At 42.1% G+C, this 20,533-nt stretch overlaps 1 protein-coding gene across 1 annotated transcript in view; it reads right to left on the minus strand.

Annotated features, from left to right (window-relative positions):
- ARHGAP10 (Rho GTPase activating protein 10) overlaps window positions 1-20,533 on the minus strand; it is a 373,837-nt gene that overhangs the window by 158,905 nt on the left and 194,399 nt on the right. The window contains exons 11-13 of the mRNA XM_068989838.1: window positions 15,235-15,316; window positions 13,258-13,303; window positions 11,167-11,232 (exon numbers count right to left, since the gene is read on the minus strand). Of these exons, the coding sequence (XP_068845939.1) occupies window positions 11,167-11,232; window positions 13,258-13,303; window positions 15,235-15,316 (194 nt within the window). The remainder of the gene's footprint in view (window positions 1-11,166; window positions 11,233-13,257; window positions 13,304-15,234; window positions 15,317-20,533) is intronic.

The following is a 20,533-nucleotide window of genomic DNA, read 5'->3' on the forward strand; positions in this document are numbered from 1 at the left end:
ATAAAGAAAATACGGTGCAGATATATAATGGAATATTACTCAGCCATACAAAGGATGAAAATGCCATCTGCTGCAGAATGGATGGACCTAGAGTTTATCACACTAAGTGAATCACACAAAAACAAATATCATGGTATCACTCATAGATGATATCCAATTTTTTTTAAAGATTCAAATGAACATATTTACAAAAGAGAAACAAACTGACAGATATCAAACACAAACTTACGGTTACTAAAGGCAGAGGGATAAATCAGGAGGTTGGAATGAACACACACATACTACTGTATGTAAGATAGATAATCAATAAGGACCTACTGCATTAGCTTCCCTAGGGCCTCAGTGGTAACGAATCCACCTGCCAGTGCAGGAGATAGGGGTTCGATCCTTGGGTCAGATAGATCCTCTGGAGAAGGAAATGGCAACCCACTCGAGTACTCTGGCCTGGAAAATTCTATGAACAGAGGAGTCTGGTAGGCTACAGTCCAAGGGGGTCACAAAGAGTTGGACACAACTTAGCAACTAAAGAACAACAGCAACCTCCTGTACAGCATAAGAACTCTACTCAATATTCTGTGATCACCTATTTGAGAAAAAAAAATCTAAAAAGGAATGGATACATGTAGACGCTTATACACGAAGCTGACACAGCATTATAAATCAACTATACGCCAACAACATAAAATATTTAAAAAATCTGCCTTCTACTTTTTTCATTCATCTCCAACAACTTCAGAAGATCAGCCTAGGGAATCTCCAATCTCCTCATGTTCACTGTGGCTAACAGCAGCAGCTCTTAAAAAAAAAAAAAAGTTGGTCTTGGATTTAAGTTGTAGTTTCCTAGCTCTGAGGGTTATACAAGTCAAATGATGGCTCTGCACTTCCGCTGATCATGTAAAATGGAGAAATACCACTGTCTTATGGGGGATTTGTGAGAACGACACATAAGGAGTACAACCTCATTCGTCTCTGGTTTCGTAACTTCTTGACTTCCATGGGTTGTTTCTCGGTCCTTCTCGCACCTGAGCTATCTAGAACCCCTGACATTGTTGACTTCCTCCTCTTTCAAACATCCCCTTGTGACAAAAACAAATATTGTACATTAACACATATACGTGGAATCTGAAAAAACTGGTATAGATGACCTTATTTCCAAAGCAGAAATAGATACAGACATAGAGAACAAACGTATGGATGCCAAGGGGGAAGAGGGGATGGGATGAATTGGGAGACTGGGAAAGATACACACACACTATTGATACTATCTATAAAATAGAAAACTGATGAGAACCTGCTGCATACCACAGGGACCTCTACTCAGTGCTATGTGATGACCTAACTGGGAAGGAAATTTTAAAAAGAGGGGATTATATGTATACTGTAGAGCTGATTCACTTTCCTGTAGAGCAGAAACTTGGAGAAGGAAATGGCAACCCGCTCCAATACTCTTGCCTGGAAAATTCCACGGACGGAGAAGCCCGGTAGGCTCCAGTCCATGGGGTTGCAAAGAGTCGGACACGACTGAGTGACTTCACTTTCACAGCAGAAACTAGCCAATATTATAAAGCAACTATGCTCCAATAAAAAATAAAATATTTTAAAAAAATAAAAATGTGGCTTACTTCACATCACACTCTCTTGACTCTCTTCCTACCCCTTTGTTGAATGTCTCCTTCATCCTTCTGCTTCTTCTCATCCTCTAAATACAAAGATCCCCAAAGAGCCTGCCCTTTGCCCCGTTTTCTTCTTACCTCATCATCTACCTGAATGACTTTCTGACTCTCCAAGCTTTGCCTCGCTGAAAATGGATGTGCAGCAGCTGTCTGGATGCCTTCAACCCATTTCTGATGGAAATGCCACAGGTACCTTGAATTCGGGAGGCCCCAAACCAATTCATATTCCCTCAAGTTACTGTTTCTCTTGCATTCTCTGTCTTGGCTAAAGACGTCTTCATCTACCAGGGTGGAAAACTCAGAGTCAAGTTTTTGTTTTCCTCTTTTACTTTTCACTTTTGTTACCTCCCACTCCTGAATATTCATTGGAAGGACTGAGGCTGAAGTTGAAGCTCCAATACTTTGGCCACCTGATGCGAAGAACTGACTCACTGGAATAGACCTTGATGCTGGGAAAGATTGAAGGCAGGCGGAGAAGGGGACAACAGAGGATGAGATGGTTGGATGCATTACCAACTTGATGGACATTGAGTTTGAGCTAGCTCCGGGAGTTGGTGATGGACTTGGAAGCCTGGCATGCTGCAGTCCATGGGGTCGCAGAGCCAGACATGACTGAGCGACTGAACTGAACACATCCAAAAGGTCACCAGATCCTATTTTTCTCTTGAGTCCCTCTTCCAATCCATTGTCTCGTTCCCTTTGCCAATGGAAAGTTTAAACCTGCATCACCTCTTACCTGGATTATTTCTAAAATCCAACCAGCCATCTTTGCTTCTGTGCCCCTCCCCACATCAACTCTCAGTTCAGTTCACTCACTCAGTCGTGCTCGACTCTTTGCGACCCCATGGACTGCAGCACACCAGGCCTCCCTGTCCATCACCAACTCCCGGAGCTTACTCAAACTCACGTCCGTCAAGTCGGTCATGCCATCCAGCCATCTCATCCTCTGTTGGCCCCTTCTGCTCCAATCTGTCACTGAGTCAACAGTGTTTGCACAACTGAGGCAAATACGCAGCCCAGCACCCAGGATCTGCCACACGCTGGCCTCCACTGCTTACAGAGCATCTTCTCAAGCCATCCCCACCCACTCACCTCCGTCAGCACCCCAGGGTGCACGAACACCAACTGTGCCCGCACCTTCCTCTGACACACAGAACAGGTTTGCTCACAGCCTTGGAAAATAAGAGCTCATGTCCATCTAGAGCAAACAGCAGGCACACATGCCAGTCATTTCAAAACAGTCGCGTTTCCCAAGTTCAGAGTTAGTCTACTACACAACGCACAATGTAAGCACCATACCCTTGGCAACTGGGGCTTGGAACGCCAACACAAAATGTAGAATGCTGCCTACTGAGAGTAATGAACTGTCCTTGATCCCTGATCCAGGAGTCTTGAGTTTTCTACCAGCATCCATGAAACTCTACAGGGGAACCTGTTCACATGAAAGTTAGATAAAATCTCAGAGCCTTCACTGCCTTAAACTAAAGGCGATAATTAAGAACAGGAACCATATCTCTACCATCTCTCTAACTACCCCCCCTCCCCGATACCTTCCTTTTAAGAAATAGCCAAAAAGTGCTGAGTAAAGTCCATCTAACTTGTGCACACTCAGGAGTGGATAAGTACTAGAGCAAGCCAGAATGGATGGGCTGCTAAGTAAGAGTCATTTTCTTTTCAAACTCAGCACTCATGTAGCTCAAGTTTAAGCAGCTACAAATTTTTACTTACATAAATTAAAAGAGAGACTCAGATTTAAAGCAAAAGTTGGCAGTTGCTATTTTCAAGACACTTGTTTTTTTTTTAGGCTGTGCTATGCAGCATGCAGGATCTTAGTTCCCCCACTAGGGACTGAACCTGCACCCCCTGCATGTGAGCTCGGAGTCTTAACCACTGGGCCACTGGGCAAGTTCCAGGAAGGCTCTTTTTTTTTTTTTTTTATCGGTCCTCTACAGAGATCAGAATATTATTGCAAAAGGTCTAGCGGTGTCTCTCTGCTGCCACCTGCCTCACCACCTCAGAGCAGCTGTGGCATCAGGGACAAGTCAAAAATCATCACAATTTTATATCCATATTTCTGTGGGTTTATTCTCACATATGGGCTTCCCTGGTGTCTCAGCAGTAAAAAAAAAAAAAAAAAAAAAAATCCGCCAATGCAGGAGACGTAGGTCCGATTTCTGGGTCAGGAAGGTCCCTGGAGAAGGAAATGGTGATCCACTCCAGTATTCTTGCCTGGAGAATACCACGGACAGAGGAGCCTGGTGGGCTACAGTCCATAGTGTCGCAAACAAGTAGAACATGACTTAGCAACTGAATAACAATGTCAGGCTACCCTGAACAGTCTCTCTTGTCTTTCTTTTTTGGAAAGCTGGGATAATCTAAAGCCATCTTCTTCTTTTTCCATATGCAAGGTCTCTTCCTTGCATTCGAGCCATCTAACTGCTCAAGTGTCCATTACAAGGCACTGAGAGACAGAGGTTGAAAGTGAAGCCAGTTAATTTTGCTGCTTGTTACAAAAGTCACACAGCATTACATGACAAGCTGAACTCAGGTGATTTTTTTCCCTATATAAATTACCATCAAAAAAAACAAAGTTCCTTAGTGTGCCCAGAGCCTTGCATCAATGATGGGACCACTTAGTGATGACTGGAGTCAATTATTTCTAAGCAGCTCACATTTACTAAGCGCTCAATGAACGCCAATGTCCCAAGAATCCCCACTGCTAATTTTCACAACCACACTACAAGGGAGAGGCTCCTGTCAGCCTGTCATACTCATGATAAAATTGAGACAGGTTAACAAGCTCACTTACAGGGCTGCAGAGCTAAAGAGAAAAGTGGAGAAAGAGATTCTAATCAGGGTTGACTTCTGAGCCCCTGGTCTCCAGCGTGATGCTCCAAGTGCCAAGACAGGCTCACGAGAAAATGCCCACGGACCTCATCCAAACGTGAGCCAAACACACAAAACCTCACGTGCCGACTCAGGAGCAAGATGGTTTAACCATTTGTCTCTATTAATTTTACAGAACCACTCATTTGGAAGCTAATAGCTTTGGAAGCATACTTGTTCTTAAAACAATTAAGATTACTAATTGCGAAAATGAAAAGTCAGTCCTGACTCGTCTGGAGTTAGTATTTCAGCTCTGTATTTGCATTGTGCAGACACCCCAAGACTCCAGCTCCCTCCCACAGAAAACTGTCCTCTCTCTCCACCCACACACATCTCACACCCATTCTGATTAAAAAAGAGACAGTGAGCAAGAAAGTCTAGTTGACTTGCTGTAAATTTTCCAGGGACAGCTGTCCTTTATTTCTTCATTTTGCACGTAAATGGCCCTTGGCAATTTAAGATTAATATGCAACCCTGGTAAAATATGTTGCAAGTTCACTTCGGACATCTCCCCTCCCACAAAGATTAATACTGAAATTGTACATCATCATCTTCTACCAGGTCCATCCTAAGGCTCCATACAGCTCTACAAGTGCTCTGGAAGCAGAAAAGTCCTCAAGCCAACTTCAGGATATTTTTCCAAAGACCTAAAACTTTGCTTTCGAAAGGAAGAGAAATTCACTTTTACGTGAGACAATTCAAAGACTGTCATATCTTAGATGTGGCTTCCTACTTCTATCCCATGAATTCACAGCTTGTTACAAAGCTGAATTTGATAACTGACAGCTTGCCTAGACTGACGTCTTAATGCCATGCTCTAGAAATTAAAGTGAATATTCAAATTATCCACATATGGAAGAATTTTTTAAGAGAAACTTCATAAACTAAAGTGGCATACGAATTTAGTTTTAAATTATGACTATTTAAAAAAATAGCAACTTAAAGAAGTTTTTCAGCAAGCGTTATACTTTGTTTTTGCATATTTTATAGCACATGCACCTGAAAAATGTGGTACCATTCAATTCCAAAAGAAAAAAAAAAACAGGTACTGGGCATGGGAGGCAGTTTCTTAAGTTATTGACAAAAGAAAATTATTCTCCATGTTCTGAAACAAAATAAGTATGTAATTAACAATACCAGGCAACAGAAGTGCCAAATGAAGGAACATGGACATCTCAGGACTAAAACAATCCAAAGGCTGAATGGGAAGGGAGTTTGGGGGAGAATGGACAGACATGCACACGTATGGCTGAGTCCCTTTGCTGTCCACCTGGAAACTATCACAACACTGTTAACTGGCTATACTCCAGTGCAAAATAAAAATAAACTTTTTATTTCTTTTTTAAACAAAAAGAAATAAAACAACCCAGGGGAAGGATAGAAAGAGGAAACAGATCCACTTAATGAGCAGTAAAATCTACTGCGTAGAAAAATTAGCTCTCTGACCGTCACAGGCGGGGCGGGAGTAGACAGGATGAGTGAACTTCCTAGTGAGTCTTTTAGAAACTAAGAGCCCAAAAGGGTAAAAAAAAAGTTGTACCCACCTGTAACCTTCTGAAAGGCCTCTGTTGCACCACTTTGGAATATATCTCATCACTCACAAAAGCAACTCTTTCCCAGAGTTACCTGAGCTCACCCCTCCCTCCCACGTGCCTCTTCAGCCCCTCTATCCCACATGTGGTCACTAATACTAGCTTTTATATTTGCCTCTCTAAGCCTGCTATTCTGCTATCCACCACCCTCTAGTGCTTACTCAGGTTCTTCTCAATAAAATGCAAACACCTGAGTATTTCTTTTATTCTATTACTTCATCCTTCCTTCCCATTTGGCTATTTTCTGTCTCCACATCTTTGGTGAGGTCTCTCTAAATGCTAAAACATACTTTTCCACTCCTTTAAATCCAAAGAAGGCTATTCCAAAACACAGACTTCATTTAAGATGAAAACTCAACAATCAAAAAATTAAGATCATGACATCTGGTCCCATCACTTCATGGTAAACAGAAGGGAAAAAAAGTAGGAGCAGTGACAGATTTTACATTCCTGGGCTCCAAAGTCACTGTGGACAGTGCCTGCAGCCACAAAACTGAAAGACGCTTGCTCCTTGGAAGGAAGATTGTGACAAACCTTGACAGCATATCAAAAAGCAGAGACATCACTTGGCCAACAAAGGTCCATACAGCCAAAGCTATGGCTTTTCCAGTAGTCACGTATGGATGTGAGAGTTGGGCTATTAAGAAAGCTGAGCCCCAAAGAACTGATGCTTTCAAATTGTGATGCTGGAAAAAGCTCTTGAGGGTCCCTTGGACTGCAAGGCGATCAAACCAGTCAATCCTAAAGGAACCCAATCCTGAATATTCACTGGAAGGACTGATGCTAAAGTTCCAATACTTTGGCCACCTGATGCAGAGAGCTGAATCACTGGAAGACCCTGATGCTGGGAAAAACTGAAGGCAAAAGAGGGAGGCAGAGGATGAGATGGTTTATAGCATCAAAACTGGTTGGACATCAATTTGAGCAAACTCCAGGAGATAATGAAGGACAGGAAAGCCTGGCGTGCTGCAGTCCATGGGATCGTAAGAGTCGGATACGACTTAGTAACTGAACATACACATAGAGACACCCACTCAGCAATCTATCTGTATATTCAAATTCTCTTCATCCACACAGTCTTGTAACAGTTTTATTTTAGTACCTGAAATACTTAAATTACTTACAAAAATCTATGCTTTGTCTACCATTCATGGATTGAGCATTACATGTAACCAACGTTTAATATGAATCCCAAAAGCCTAGAGCAAGGCTACAGTCACCCCATGAATGCTCCATAAATACTGGCTTCACATGAGAACCACAGTTTAACTACGACAAAATCACTTGTTACTGAGGGAAGGAAACAAACATGGAGCTATTTTCTTTGGAAGTTTTCTGTTGTTTTTCTGGGTTTAGGTTGGGTTATTTTAAAAAGGAAGTTGAAAGTCCCCCAAGTAACAGGACACTATAAAGATAACAACTGTGTATCCTGTTGCTCCAGTACATAAGAAACTCTTCCATTAAGACTCCTAAATTTTACTACATATTAGCATCACCTGGGAAACACTGAAAACGCCAGCTTCCGAGTTCACACCCAACAGCAATGAAATCAGACTGACTGGGGGTGAGAGCTAGGCAGCAGCATTATTTAAAGATCTCAGGTGACTCCACGGCACAGCAGTGTTTGAGAAGAGATGCTTCAGGAAGTCCTTCAACTTGGAAAACATAAGCAATATGCTCCCAGTGGTGGTTAGATGACCTGGACCCATTAAGAGCAAGCACCAGATCATTAACAAATACTCAGTAAACAGAAGATCCGTTGACCTGACTCTCTCGTGTGCCTCAGCTTCATGAACAACTCTACAGAAACAAAGAGTAGGATCTGTTAACTGGTGCTGATATTGCAGTGAAACGGGGTTTGCCAGATGCCAAAGGACAGTAAATGCTAAATGCTAACAGTCCCATCCCGGACAATATATAGTATACTACATATGTGTCACACAGTACATATGTTACCTACACCACTACGTGTTGAAGATGCATCAGTAAAAGTGTTCCCTTTTCTTAGGGGGCTGAGGACTACAGTAAGTTTTAGGCATTTGTCTGATGCTTTGTACATATTTAAATCAACACAAAGTTGATGCCACTTCCCTGTGGCTCAGATGGTAAAGAATCTTTCAGTAACACAGTAGACCTGAGTTCAATACTTGGGTCAGGAGGATCCCCAGGAGAAAATGATAGTCTTTGTTTAAAATGCTGAAAAATGTGGACAGAAATAATTCTTCATACCGATCTCATTAAATGCCTCTGGACCGTAGGCATGTAGATCCACAAAGTTCGCACAGTGGGCATTAATGCCACCACCAGATACTCCTGGCTCTCTGCCTGCTTTCCAGGCTCCTGGTAGGGGTGTGCTATGTAGACTCTTTGGGGTTGAGTGAGGCCATGTGGTCATTTCTGACCAATCAGCTGTGAGCAAATGAAACTCACGTCAAAGCCAGAGTATTCACTTGATAGCCCAAAGCCCTCCAGGCAAGGCAACCAGGAACCTGGAAGCCAGGTAGCAGTGATGGGAAAGCCCTCCTACCAACTACTTGAGTGAGAAATAAGTCTTATTGTCTTAACCCGCAGAGAATTTCCAGCTTCCTGTTATAGGAACACAAACTAGCTTTATCTTGACTGGTGAAAAAAAGTGATGTAACAACATTGGTAGCAAAAAAAAATCAATAGCCGTGATAGCTGATTTAGGGGAGATCATTCAGAGCAATATTCCCTGAGGGAACTTCCAAATTTAGGATAAAAGCCTCAGAGATTCCACAAGGTTCCTCATCATACTGAGTAACATGATCTGACAGTTGATCCTTTTAACTCTATTTTTAGCCTATTAGTCTATTAAAAAACAAAAGGCTTTAGTAATGAAAGACCTTGAGGGACAAAAGATTGGAAAAGAATATTATATGCATTTTTGTCTTTCATCGTAAATGGGAAAAATCTAACTTGAAAGATATAGACTCATTCTTCTATAAAAAAATGTACATGTTTATAATAAACTACATTCAATACATGCAGATCCTATTATACATATTCCATTTAATGAACATGTGCACGTGCGCAAAGTCGCTTCAGTGTTATCTAACTCTGTGCGACCCTATGGACTGTAGCCCGCCAGGCTCTTCAGTCCATGGGATTCTCCAGGCAAGAGTACTGGAGTGGACAGACACACCCTCCTCCAGGGACCTTCCCCACCCAGGGATCTATCCCGTGACTTCTGCCTCTTCTGCACTGGCAGTCACTTTCTTTACCACAGCGCCACCTGGGAGGCCAACGAACATAATGCTCCAAAAAACTACAAACTGATCAGAAAGCATTCTACACAGATTTTTATCTGCCCAGGCAGAGACAAGTAGATATAAATTATATCTTTTGTGGAAAGAATTGTATTTCCTAAAAAAAAAAAGAACCATGCAAGTGATACCATAAAGGCTCTTAAGAAGCTCAGGAAAAAAAAAAAACATGAATGATGAAGTGAGAGATATGAAAAATCACAGTATCCCCATTTTGGAAATTTTTGAAGCATTAGGAAAAAGAAGAAATTTGTCAGCTCAACCTCACTGCAGGTTGAAATGAATGAAAATGTGTCACCGCTTGAATTGCCACTGTAAGGGAAAATGGAAGAAAAGCTTTCTGTGGCTTGAGTTTTTATTATCAATGGGCAAATCCCCAAATCATAAAACAGCTCGTATTCATCTGTTAGCCAACACTCTCATTTCACAGGTGGCAGTCCTGGCTTTATAACAAAGACCTTGTTTTGACAGAAAACGTGAGTGCAATGCTTCATTCCACTAAGTCATTCAGAGTAGGACTAGGATAAACAATATATGAGAGGGAATTAAATATTCAATTTATCCATACTGCACTAGACTCTAAACAAAGAGAAATCCAGCCCCCAGAAACAGCCTGTGTTGCAAATTTATTGTATTTAGTTTCCCCAAAGTCTGCCACAATGGCTGCAAAGCTCCAAGGCCCTGTTTCTCCTTACAGACTAGAAAGAAAAGACCCTTGAATTTTTAAGTCAGGGAACCAAAATGGGGAGGGGTTATCTTTCCTGAAGTTTAAAGTGGAAACAATTCAAAAATTACCAACAGGTGGATGAATAAGCAAACTGCAGCATATCCATAAAATGAAATACTGCCTAGCAATAAAACAAAAGCACTAAGTGTACACCTAGGTGTTGCTGATGGTGAAGAACCCGCTGGCCAACGCAGGAGATGCAAGAGGTGCGGGTTCAACTCCTGGGTCAGGAAGATCCCCTGGAGAAGGAAATGGCAACCCACCCCATTACTCTTGCCTGGAGAATCCTATGGACAGAGGAGCATGGCTAGCCACAGTCCATAGGGTCGCAAAGAGTCGGACACGACTGAAGCAACTTAGAGCACACAAGAGTACACCCAAAAGATGAATCTCAAAAGCATTATGCTGAACAAGAGAGGCCAGACTCAAAAGAGTATACACTGCATAATTCCATTCATATAAAAAGCTTTTTAAAAAAATGAAAAGAACGAAAGTGATAAAAAGCAGTTCAGTAGTTGCCAAGGGCCAAGGATGGTGTGCAGGCCGAGAAGGGGCACAAAGGAATCTGGGGGGAGACAGAAATCTTCTATGTCAGTGGTGGTAGCTACCCAACTATAACACATTCATCAAAAGTTATCAATTTACAGTTAAAATCAGTGAATTTTACCGTACATAAAAGATATCTCAATGATGCTGATTTTTAAACTGGAAGCTAACAAGACAAGTGAAGATGGAAATACCTTACTAGCGTGTAAACAAGAAGTGATTAAGACTGATTGTCCAAGTCCAGCACTGCTGATTCTTCTACTGACCAGGTTTCGACACAAGGAAGAAACGTGTAAATAAAAAGGAACCCCCGCCACCCTCCTTCCCTACCCCGCCTAGAAGGTGCGTTTTGCATTAAAATATTTCATTCTACTTAACCAAGCAAAAAGCATTTAAAACAACCTTAAGATTTTACATACCTATAGCCTCTCATGAATAAAATGATTCAATCACGTTACCTCGTGTTTCAACTGCATGGATGCATTTTCTAAGAATTGTGAATCCCATCTTATCCAACTGTGCACCTAAAAGAAATACAGTTGTAAAATATTAAAGGTGCAAATACTCACATTTTTCTTGCTGACAAAAATAAGTCAAAATTATTTAGGTCCAATATACTTTTTATTTTCCTCTTCAAAAAAAGAAAACTAAAGGCCATGCACTCCCTGTTTAAATAACATAAATCAGAATTTCATAGAAGAGGAGCATTTGTAGTGTCAGGACCTTCATCAACAACAGATACTTCTTTGGTGGCTCAGACGGTCAAGAATCCGCCTACAGAAAGGAGACCTGGGTTCAATCCCTGGGGTGGGAAGATCTCCTGGAGAAGGGCATGGGAACCCACTCTAGTATTCTTGCCTGGAGAATCCCCATGGACAGTGAAGCCTGGCAAGCTACAGTCCACGGGGTCGCAAAGAGTTGGACATGACTAACATTACCAATATATGACTAACATTACCAATATATAAAAATAAATTTATAATTTAAACTAGCTGTTAACAAAAATAATGTTTTAAATAGTGAAAAAGAAAGTGATTACAATTAGTCTTCAGAGGACGCTATCTAGAAATAGCTAATGTTTTGCCCAAATTCCAACAACTCAGGTTTGTTTTTTAATTATGGACATGAGTCAAAGTTCTTAAATTACTTGACAAGCTGGGGAAATAACACAAAACTCTTTTTTAACCTAGGAGGAAAAAATTCGTAGACACTCTTAAAAGTAGTATTTGAATGATGAGCTAGAAACTTTTTTCACATTTTATACCATGCTCTAAATGTTTAATATTTTATTATTTTCATAATGAATTTAAAAGATGATTCATGTAGCAAAAAAAGATTTTGAAAATACAATTGTATACTTTATCTAATATGAATACTTTGCCATTGATTAGGCTGATGTATTTGAGGACCCTAATAAAAGACAATTCTTGTTTCAAAAATGCACTCAGGGAAAGTGAATGCTTTATTCTGTATTTAGAACTCAGAAGCAGGAATATTAAGCCTTGGTTCTCAGAAGGGATAGCATGGAATAATTTATGAACAAAAACTTTGCAGGTTAAAGCTAAGCTTAGAGAGCATTTTAATGAGGAAAAGTGGGCAGTGGTGTACTTTTTTATGGATCTACTATTCACAACATTTATATAAAATGTGTTTCTTTCTGCTTAGCAAAACTGCTTTTCCAAAATGTTAGAGAAAGAGGGGATAAGGGAAAGGAGGAGGAGAAAGGACGATAGAAGAGAAAGACGAGGGAGGGAAGTCAAGCAGGGGCCTCCTTGGCGGACAGCCTTGCAAGGCACCTGGTGAAGTTCCAGAGCCAGGTTAAGTGATACACACACCATAATCACTGTGAAATCGTGGCTCATTTAACAATGGCTCCAAACTGTGGACATCTGACAAATGTGGCTTCATTCTTCCAAAGATGTGAAAAGCAGATTCATAAAGAATCCAGCAACTTTCATCACATCTTCCTCTTATCTCAGTTAAAATCAAGAGTACAACAGCCAGAGATTATTTCCTTTTCCTCTAGTACATACAAGGCAAGGGAAGATCACTGTCCTAGAATATCTGAGCGCATTTGGTTGCTGTTTATTTTCTAAGGTGTAATGCTGAACTATTTGTACAGCCCACGCCTGAGGGACTGGAAGGATAAAGGATACCACGTGTGGAGGTGAGAGGGGCTGGGAGTCAAGGAACTGGTGTTTATACCCACTGGAGTTTATAACTTAGGAAGCTTACGGATGCATGCCTGAAACTCTTGTGTATTCATTTATGGCTATAAAAACAAATACCAAAGTCACTGATAGAGTATTTTGGTTTTTGTAGAGGAAGACGAGAAAGAAAAAGGCTCAGAGATGGGAAAGATCAAGGAGAGTTTCAGCAGTGAAGAAAAGTCTGAAGAGGTCCTCGTGGATAAGACACCTACCACTTAGCGGACTAACACAGACAGAGTACAGAGAGCAAGCACCCAGCAACAGTTTGACATCAGTAATAAAAACAGAGTAACTCATGAGAAAGGGAGACAACAGTCATTTTTATACATTAGCACTTACTTCCTTCTGGTCTTGGGATGATGGCTCTATTAAAACTAGGGAACAGCTAGTAAAAGAGAAAAAGGGGAAACAGTATTTTCAGCAAATCCATAAAAATGATTCTATTGTAGAAGGCACACCTAGGAACTGTCCAAAAAATACACTGACATTGGTTAATCACTATCATGGGCTCCAAGGCAAAGACAGGTAACAAAAAGGAGAGCTCTGAGTCCCCTTGGCCTCTCACCAAGGCATTGCCAAAGTAGCAAAAATAATACGAAGGGCCAGGACTGAAAGCTCACGTAAATTTGTAATGCTCAAACAAATTGCTGCATTCTAATTAGGAAGATGAAGCTCATTTATTCACCATCGCTAAAATCTGCTGTTTACTTAAAGACATGACTCCTGCCATAATCTCAATAACCACGTCTGAAATATCAAGGTGATGATCCCAGGCTGCCTCTGAGAATTCTAATGCTGTCCCATTATCTTCAAGGCACATACGTCACCTGGAGAAAATGATGAAACGCCTTCAGTGCCCTTCCCTAAATACATAGCTGAATATTTATTTTCTTATGCAGGCTTGCCTTTATCTGTATATCTCAAATTAATTACCTGGCTTTTTTACTCTAAAGGAGAGGATGTGTGTGTGTCAAGGTTACACTGCCTTTGGCAATAGACTTATTTCCTCATGACTTAGCCATCTGACCATTTTGCTACGCAAATAGGCAAACTCACTTTCCAAAGCATTTCTTGAATCTCTGGGGGGACAAGTCTAGGTCAGTGCCTTTACTAGAGAGGATTAGGACAAACTGTTTTGGATCTCAGCGGCTACCAATGTTGAAAGTAGTCTTAACTCCTAGCTAAAAATTTCAAGGACAAATTAAGAATAAACAGAACTAAAATCACGGAAGCTAAATGTAAATCAAGTATAAAAAAACGATACACAAATCTGATCACTGCTTTTTTCCTCCAAGGATGATACATTTTCTTATACGGGATCTATTTTTAAAGTATGTAATTTGGGCTTCCATGTTTCAAACACCATGTCAAGACTGCTTCATGTACTGCTGCCCATCCTCTTTGCCCTATTTCTTATATTCTCAGGGACTGCCCACTGCCATCAGATAACATTATCTTCTGCCCATCTCACAAGCTCTATTTTGACACCTCTTTTTACTACATATGACCCCTCTTCTCCTGGGCTCTATCTTTTTAAATCCTGCTGAAACGCCAAATGCTTGCCAGATAAGCCCACCTGGTACCTGCATGGGCAGCTGGTTATGAGTCATAATACTTTAAGTAGAGTTGATTAAATCAGTCCTCTGGTGTTTTCTATAATTATCCTTGCTAAGTCCCCCGTTCAATATATGACCTGCCCAGTTCTCAACTCCCAGATGCCACCAGTCCTCTGAGAGGAAGGTAGTGGTTGAGTAAAATGGCACACAGACTGAAGTCCCATGCCTCTGGATTGCTATCACTGCCTTTAACTTATTCCTCAAACCAGTCTGAACACAGAGGCCCATTCGCTAAGGCTACCTAACACTGCACACTGTGGCTCATTAGGCTAAACCAGAAATTGTTAAATCAAGCAAATAAGTACAGCAGTCACTTGTAATATTGCCTGCACAGCCTCATAGTTATCGTTTCGTCTCCACTGGGATCAAAATGAATTGCAAGCATTTATTGTGTTCGTCACCCCAAGTACTTTCACAGGTAGGGAAGAAGAAATTGAGAATTCAGATGACTTCCTCAAGCAAAGCGAACCTGAGCGATGAAGTCAAGAAAAATAAAAAATAACGATATGCCAGTCTCGAGTGTGCCGCTGCTATCTCAAACCAAATTTCTCGACTACCAAATGCTTCCAAGAGGAATTCAGACACCAGCTTCGGCAGGGAACTTTTTTTTCATATACTATAAAGCAAAAAGAACATGAAAATGAACAGAAGCCAACTCTAAAGGATTTGAAACAAAACTCAACCACTGGTTATATCTTACAGCTTCTTTTCCACCCAGAACTTCCAGCCACTGCTTTCTCTCCTCTTCCGAAAACGCCTGCATGGTCAAGGAAGCACCAGGCCTGCAAGACACCAGGAACAGATCAGGTTATTTCTTGACTGCTAAAAAAAACACGAACCTCCGTTTCCACGTTCTAATGTTTCATTGTGGTCATTGTTTCTTTTAAATTTTCAATCAAGATAAAATACACAGAACATAACATTTCCAGCTACACTATTTTTAACGACACGGTTCAGCAGTACTGAGTCCAGACTCCAGAACTCTTCATCTTGTAAAACTAAAATTCTGTACCTATTAAACAACAAGTCCCCACTCCCCTCCCTCCCAGCTCCTGACAACCACCCTTCTATCTGTTGTCTCAAGGAACCTGATTACTCTAGGCGACTCTTACAAGCGGACTCATACAGAATTTGTCTTTTTGTGACTTGCTTGGTAAAGTATCCTCCATTTTCATCCATGCTGTAGCGTGTGTCAGAATTTCCTCTCCTTTTAAGGCTGAGTATTACTCCACTGTATGACTATACCACATTTTTCTATCCATGCGCCCGTCAATGAATGCATGGCTTGTTTCCACCTGGTTACTGTAAACAGGGCTGCCACTAGGTCCTGCTTTCAATTACTTGGGGTATATACTCAGAAGTAGAGTTGTAGGATGTGATATAATAAATATATGTTTAATTTCTGACCCCATTTTCCAGCACACAGCTGCAAAAACCCTTAGAGGGACTACCCTGAAGTTCTGAAGCCAGGGGCACTGGTTTGATCCCAGGCTGGGGAACTAAGATCCCACACGACACCGTGCGGAAGGAAGGGAGGAATAGAGAAAGGGAGCTAAGCAGGAAGGACAAACTTGGAGTCTTTAAAATGATGTGTCATTTTGTATACTGATGAGCTGAGGCTCCTGGAAAGCCTCAGGATGTGGGCTGGTTGCCTGGGGAACCAACCACGTGATTAGAGGATTCAAATTTTCAGCTCCATCTCATCCATACACCTCCCAAGACTCGGGAGGGACTGGGGGGAGACTTCAAACACCAACAGCCAGTGATTCAATCAATCGTTCCTGCATAATGAAGCCTGCGTGAGAATCCCTGGGGTTCAAGAGACTTTGCAGGGTGGTGAGCCCATGGAGACACTGAAGGGAGAGTACCCCAACAGCAGAAACGGAAGCTCCAAGTCCCTTCCTCCATACTTTGCCCTGTATTATCTCCTTATGGGTTTTTCATCTATTCTCATTAAAATATCCTTTATTGTAAACTGGGAAGATCCCCTGGAGGAGGAAATAGTAATCCACTCCAGTATTCTTGCCTGGGAAATCCCACAGACAGAGGAGCTTGGTGGGCGACAGTCTGAGGGGTCACAGACAGACAGACATGACTGAACACACACACACAGATAAATCAACAACAGTCAGTAAACTAGTTTCCTGAGTTCTGTGAGCCATTCTAACAAATTCTCAAACTCAAGGACAGGGTCATGGGAACACCTGATTTACAGCATCTGAAGCGGCAGGGGGCAGCCTTGAGGCCTTGATCCGTGGCGTCTTCCTGAACGCCACCTAGTGCCAAAGCTGAGTTTAATCTTAGGACACTTGCTCTCCACAGAGAATTAGAGAATTGCTTAGAGACACACATTTGGAGTACAGGTGTGTTCTGTAATTAGGGAGAAACCTTTTTGTATCACAAGGCGGGGGTGTCAAATGGTAATTTTATTTTTAATTCTTTTTAATATTGTGCATTCCTACTAACACTGCACAGGGTTCCAAATTCTCCGTATCTTCACCAACACTTAATTTTCTTCCTCTCTCCTGCTCTTTGAAAGTAGCCATCCAGTGGATGTGGGAGGGTAGTGAGGATTGCATTTTTATTTATAAAGATACACATGTCGCTTGGCTGCCCCGGTGGCTCTCGTGGTGAAGAATCCGTCTGCCAGTGCAGGAGTCATACGCAGGTCCAACCCTTGGGTAGGGAAGACCCCCTGGAGGAGGAAATGGCACCCCACTCCAGTACTCTTGCCTGGGAAATCCCACGGACAGAGGAGCCTGGTGGGCTATAGCCCATGGGGTCACAGAGCTGGACACAACTGAAGTGACTTGGCACGCGTTTACTGTTACCCAGGCATGGGCCGAATGAAACCAGAAAGTCATTTTTCATCCCGTCCCAGCACTGTCAACCATTTGGTGGGTGGGGGGGGGGGGGGCGGGTAGTGGTTTCCTCAGTGTTTTCTCAGAGCCTTGGGTTGGTCCTCAGAGCCAAAGGCTGATCTTTCTTAGTTCAGATTATTTGGCTATTTAGACAATCTGCCTGAAAACTCTTCATGCTGGGAAGGAGTGCTAGGTAGAAAAGCTATTAATAATTCCTCTTAAACTTTGGTGGTTTCTCCAATGAAACAAATTTTGTATGTTTGATAAAAAGTATTAAAAATAAACTTTTGGGAAAGGGAGGAAAAGGTAGAATACTCCAAACCACACACAACTGGAAATGAAAATAGATGGTTGAAATGGAAAGTAAATATCCATTCCCATTTAATACTGAATATACAATATTTTTTTAAAGTTTTCACTCCTGGAACAGTATTTCACCTCATTTTCAAGTGTTGGGTAATCTTTTACAAGTAAAGCAAGTGGCAAGAATCAAATGTAACTCAATAACCACTACAATTTTTATAAAGTACTTAAAGAATGCAATACTCCAAAAGCACCATACCACCCAAGGCAAATACACTGTGTTCCCAAAATTCACACCCACAGGTGTTAGGCTTTCTCCCCACATGATGGCTACAAAGCCTGAGCACTTATCTGCTTCAACTTCACTACCAAGTCTCTACAATTGATGGGTCTGCCTCCTCAACAACTGTCTCCAGGCTATGAGTTTTGTGGAAAAAAGCAACTTGTAGATGTCTCTAGTGGTCCAGAGGTTAAGACTTCACCTTCCAATACAAAAGGTGGGGGTTCAATCTCTGGTCAGGAAACTAAGATCCCAGATGCCACACGGCCCCCCAAATATATATACACACACATGCACACATATATGTAACAAATTTAAAGGACTTTAAATATGGTCCATGTCAAAAAAAAAAAATCCTAAAAATTAAAAATCAATTCTCAACCCCCAAGTGCACTCCTGAACAGCAACATGACTCTTGACTGGTCTACCCTAAACATTTCAGCAACGGCCCAGGGTTGCCATCACCCTCGCACTATGGAGCTCACAACCAAGAACCCACCTCCTCTCGCTCCGCTATGCACAGCATCCTTCTGCAGCAAGAATCGAGGCAAGATGCCCAGAAAGCCAGGCTGTTTTAAGAAGTGCCTCGACTGGGACGTGGGGATTCTGGCCCTTATTCTTAGTAACCCACACTGGGCTCAGGGGAGTTAATTAAAATTGTGAGGGAAAACTTCAGATGGCAGGCGTGTTTTTCTTTACATCGGTTAAGTGATAAAACAATATTTACACACGGGGGGTCTCAGGTCTACATGAATGCTCCATTCTTGCAAAGCAGAAAAAATATCTAAAGACCTCTCCCCAAAGTATATGGATTCAAACACTTACTATATCATTAAAAGAAATATAAAATGGACAGGGAGGAGCTACATCAAATACATAAAAGAAAGCTAACAGATTTTCTAATCCAGGAACGACAAAACCAGCAGAGAAAATTAGACTCCAGGCCAAAAACAGCAAAGTCTGTCATGGGATACAAAGACAGGGTTTACAACCACTCAGTTCTTCCAACAACCACCACATGATGAGCTATTATGCTTTGTCTTGTCCCAGGAGGTCAGGAATTATTAAATATCTTACCACGTGCTAGGTTCTGGGCTCAGCACACTGTCTAGCAGAGAAAGCAGAAGATAAATCATAAATAATCAATTAACTGCAAGTACACAGAATGCTGGGCTTCCCAGGGGGCGCTAGTGGTAAAGAATTTGTCTGCCAATGCTAGAGATCCCATGGAGGAGGGCACGGCAACGCACTCCAGAATTCTTGCCCGGAGAATCCCATGGGCAAAGGAGCCTGGTGGGCTACAGTCCACAGGGTTGCAAAGAGTCGGACACAACTGAAGCGACTTAGCACACACAAAGAATGTTGCAAGGGAGTCAGGTGAGTGTAAATGAGCAAAGCCAGCTCCCTAGGAGGAAAAGAGGAAGTAAGAAGGACATCAGGAGATATGTGCCCAAACAGAATTATGCTAAATCATTGTGGTCTAGGAGACTTATCAGTGAACCTGCCAATCTCTTTGGGCAACTTCAGGATTTTTAGGGTGATCTGGGAGTAAGAAAGAAAGTAAAGAAAGTGAAAGTCTTAGTTGCTCAGTTGTGTCCAACTCTTTGCAACACCATGGACTATAGTCCACCAGGCTCCTCTGTCCACTGGGATTCTCAGGCAAGAATACTGGGAGTGGGTTGGTATTTCCTTCTCCAGGAGATCTTCCTGACCCAGGGATCAAATCCAAGTCTCCTGCATTTCAGGCAAATTCTTTACCATCTGAGCCACCAGGGAAGCCCCATAAGAAAGGAAAGCCTGTCCTAACCCTGGAGGTTAGGCTTCCCTGGGGAAGGGACATTTAATCTGAAGCTTTAAGGATAAACAAGCCATGTACAAATAGAAGCAAGAGGGCCATGGTGTTCCCTAGGCTGAGAAGGCACACAGCAAGGACAGAGCACTCTCTGGAGGACCTGGGAGCAGTCTCGTCACGGGTCCCACAGACCAGCTGCAGAGCAACTCCATGGAAAGATGGGGTCCCACCACACAGGGCCTCCTGGGTCATGCTGAGGCTTTACGTACCCAAAATCACTGCAAATGGTGACTGTAGCCATGAAATTAGAAGACGCCTGTGCCTTGGAAGGAAAGCTGTGACAAACCTAGACGAGAGTACTAAAAAGCAAAGACATCACTTTGCCAACAAAGGTCCATATAGGGAAAGCTATGGTCTTTCCAGTAGTCATGGATGGATGTGAGAGTCGGACCATAAAGAAGGCTGAGCACCTAAGAACTGATGCTTTGGAACTGTGGTGCTAGAGAAGACTCTTGAGAGTCCCTTGGACTGCAAGGAGATCCAACCAGTCAATCCTAAAGGAGATCAATCCTGAATATTCATTGGAAGGACTGATGCTGAAGCTGAAGCTCCAATACTTTGGCCACCTGGTTTGAAGAGCTGACTCACTGGAAAAAGATTCTGATGCTGAGAAAGATTGAAAGCAAAAGAAGAAGAGGGCAGCAGAGGATAAGATGGTTGGATAGCATCAGCGATTCAATGAACGTGAATTTGGGCAGACTCC

Source organism: Capricornis sumatraensis, chromosome 17 (genome assembly GCF_032405125.1).
Source record: "Capricornis sumatraensis isolate serow.1 chromosome 17, serow.2, whole genome shotgun sequence".
In the NCBI taxonomy this organism is placed as follows: domain Eukaryota; kingdom Metazoa; phylum Chordata; class Mammalia; order Artiodactyla; family Bovidae; genus Capricornis; species Capricornis sumatraensis.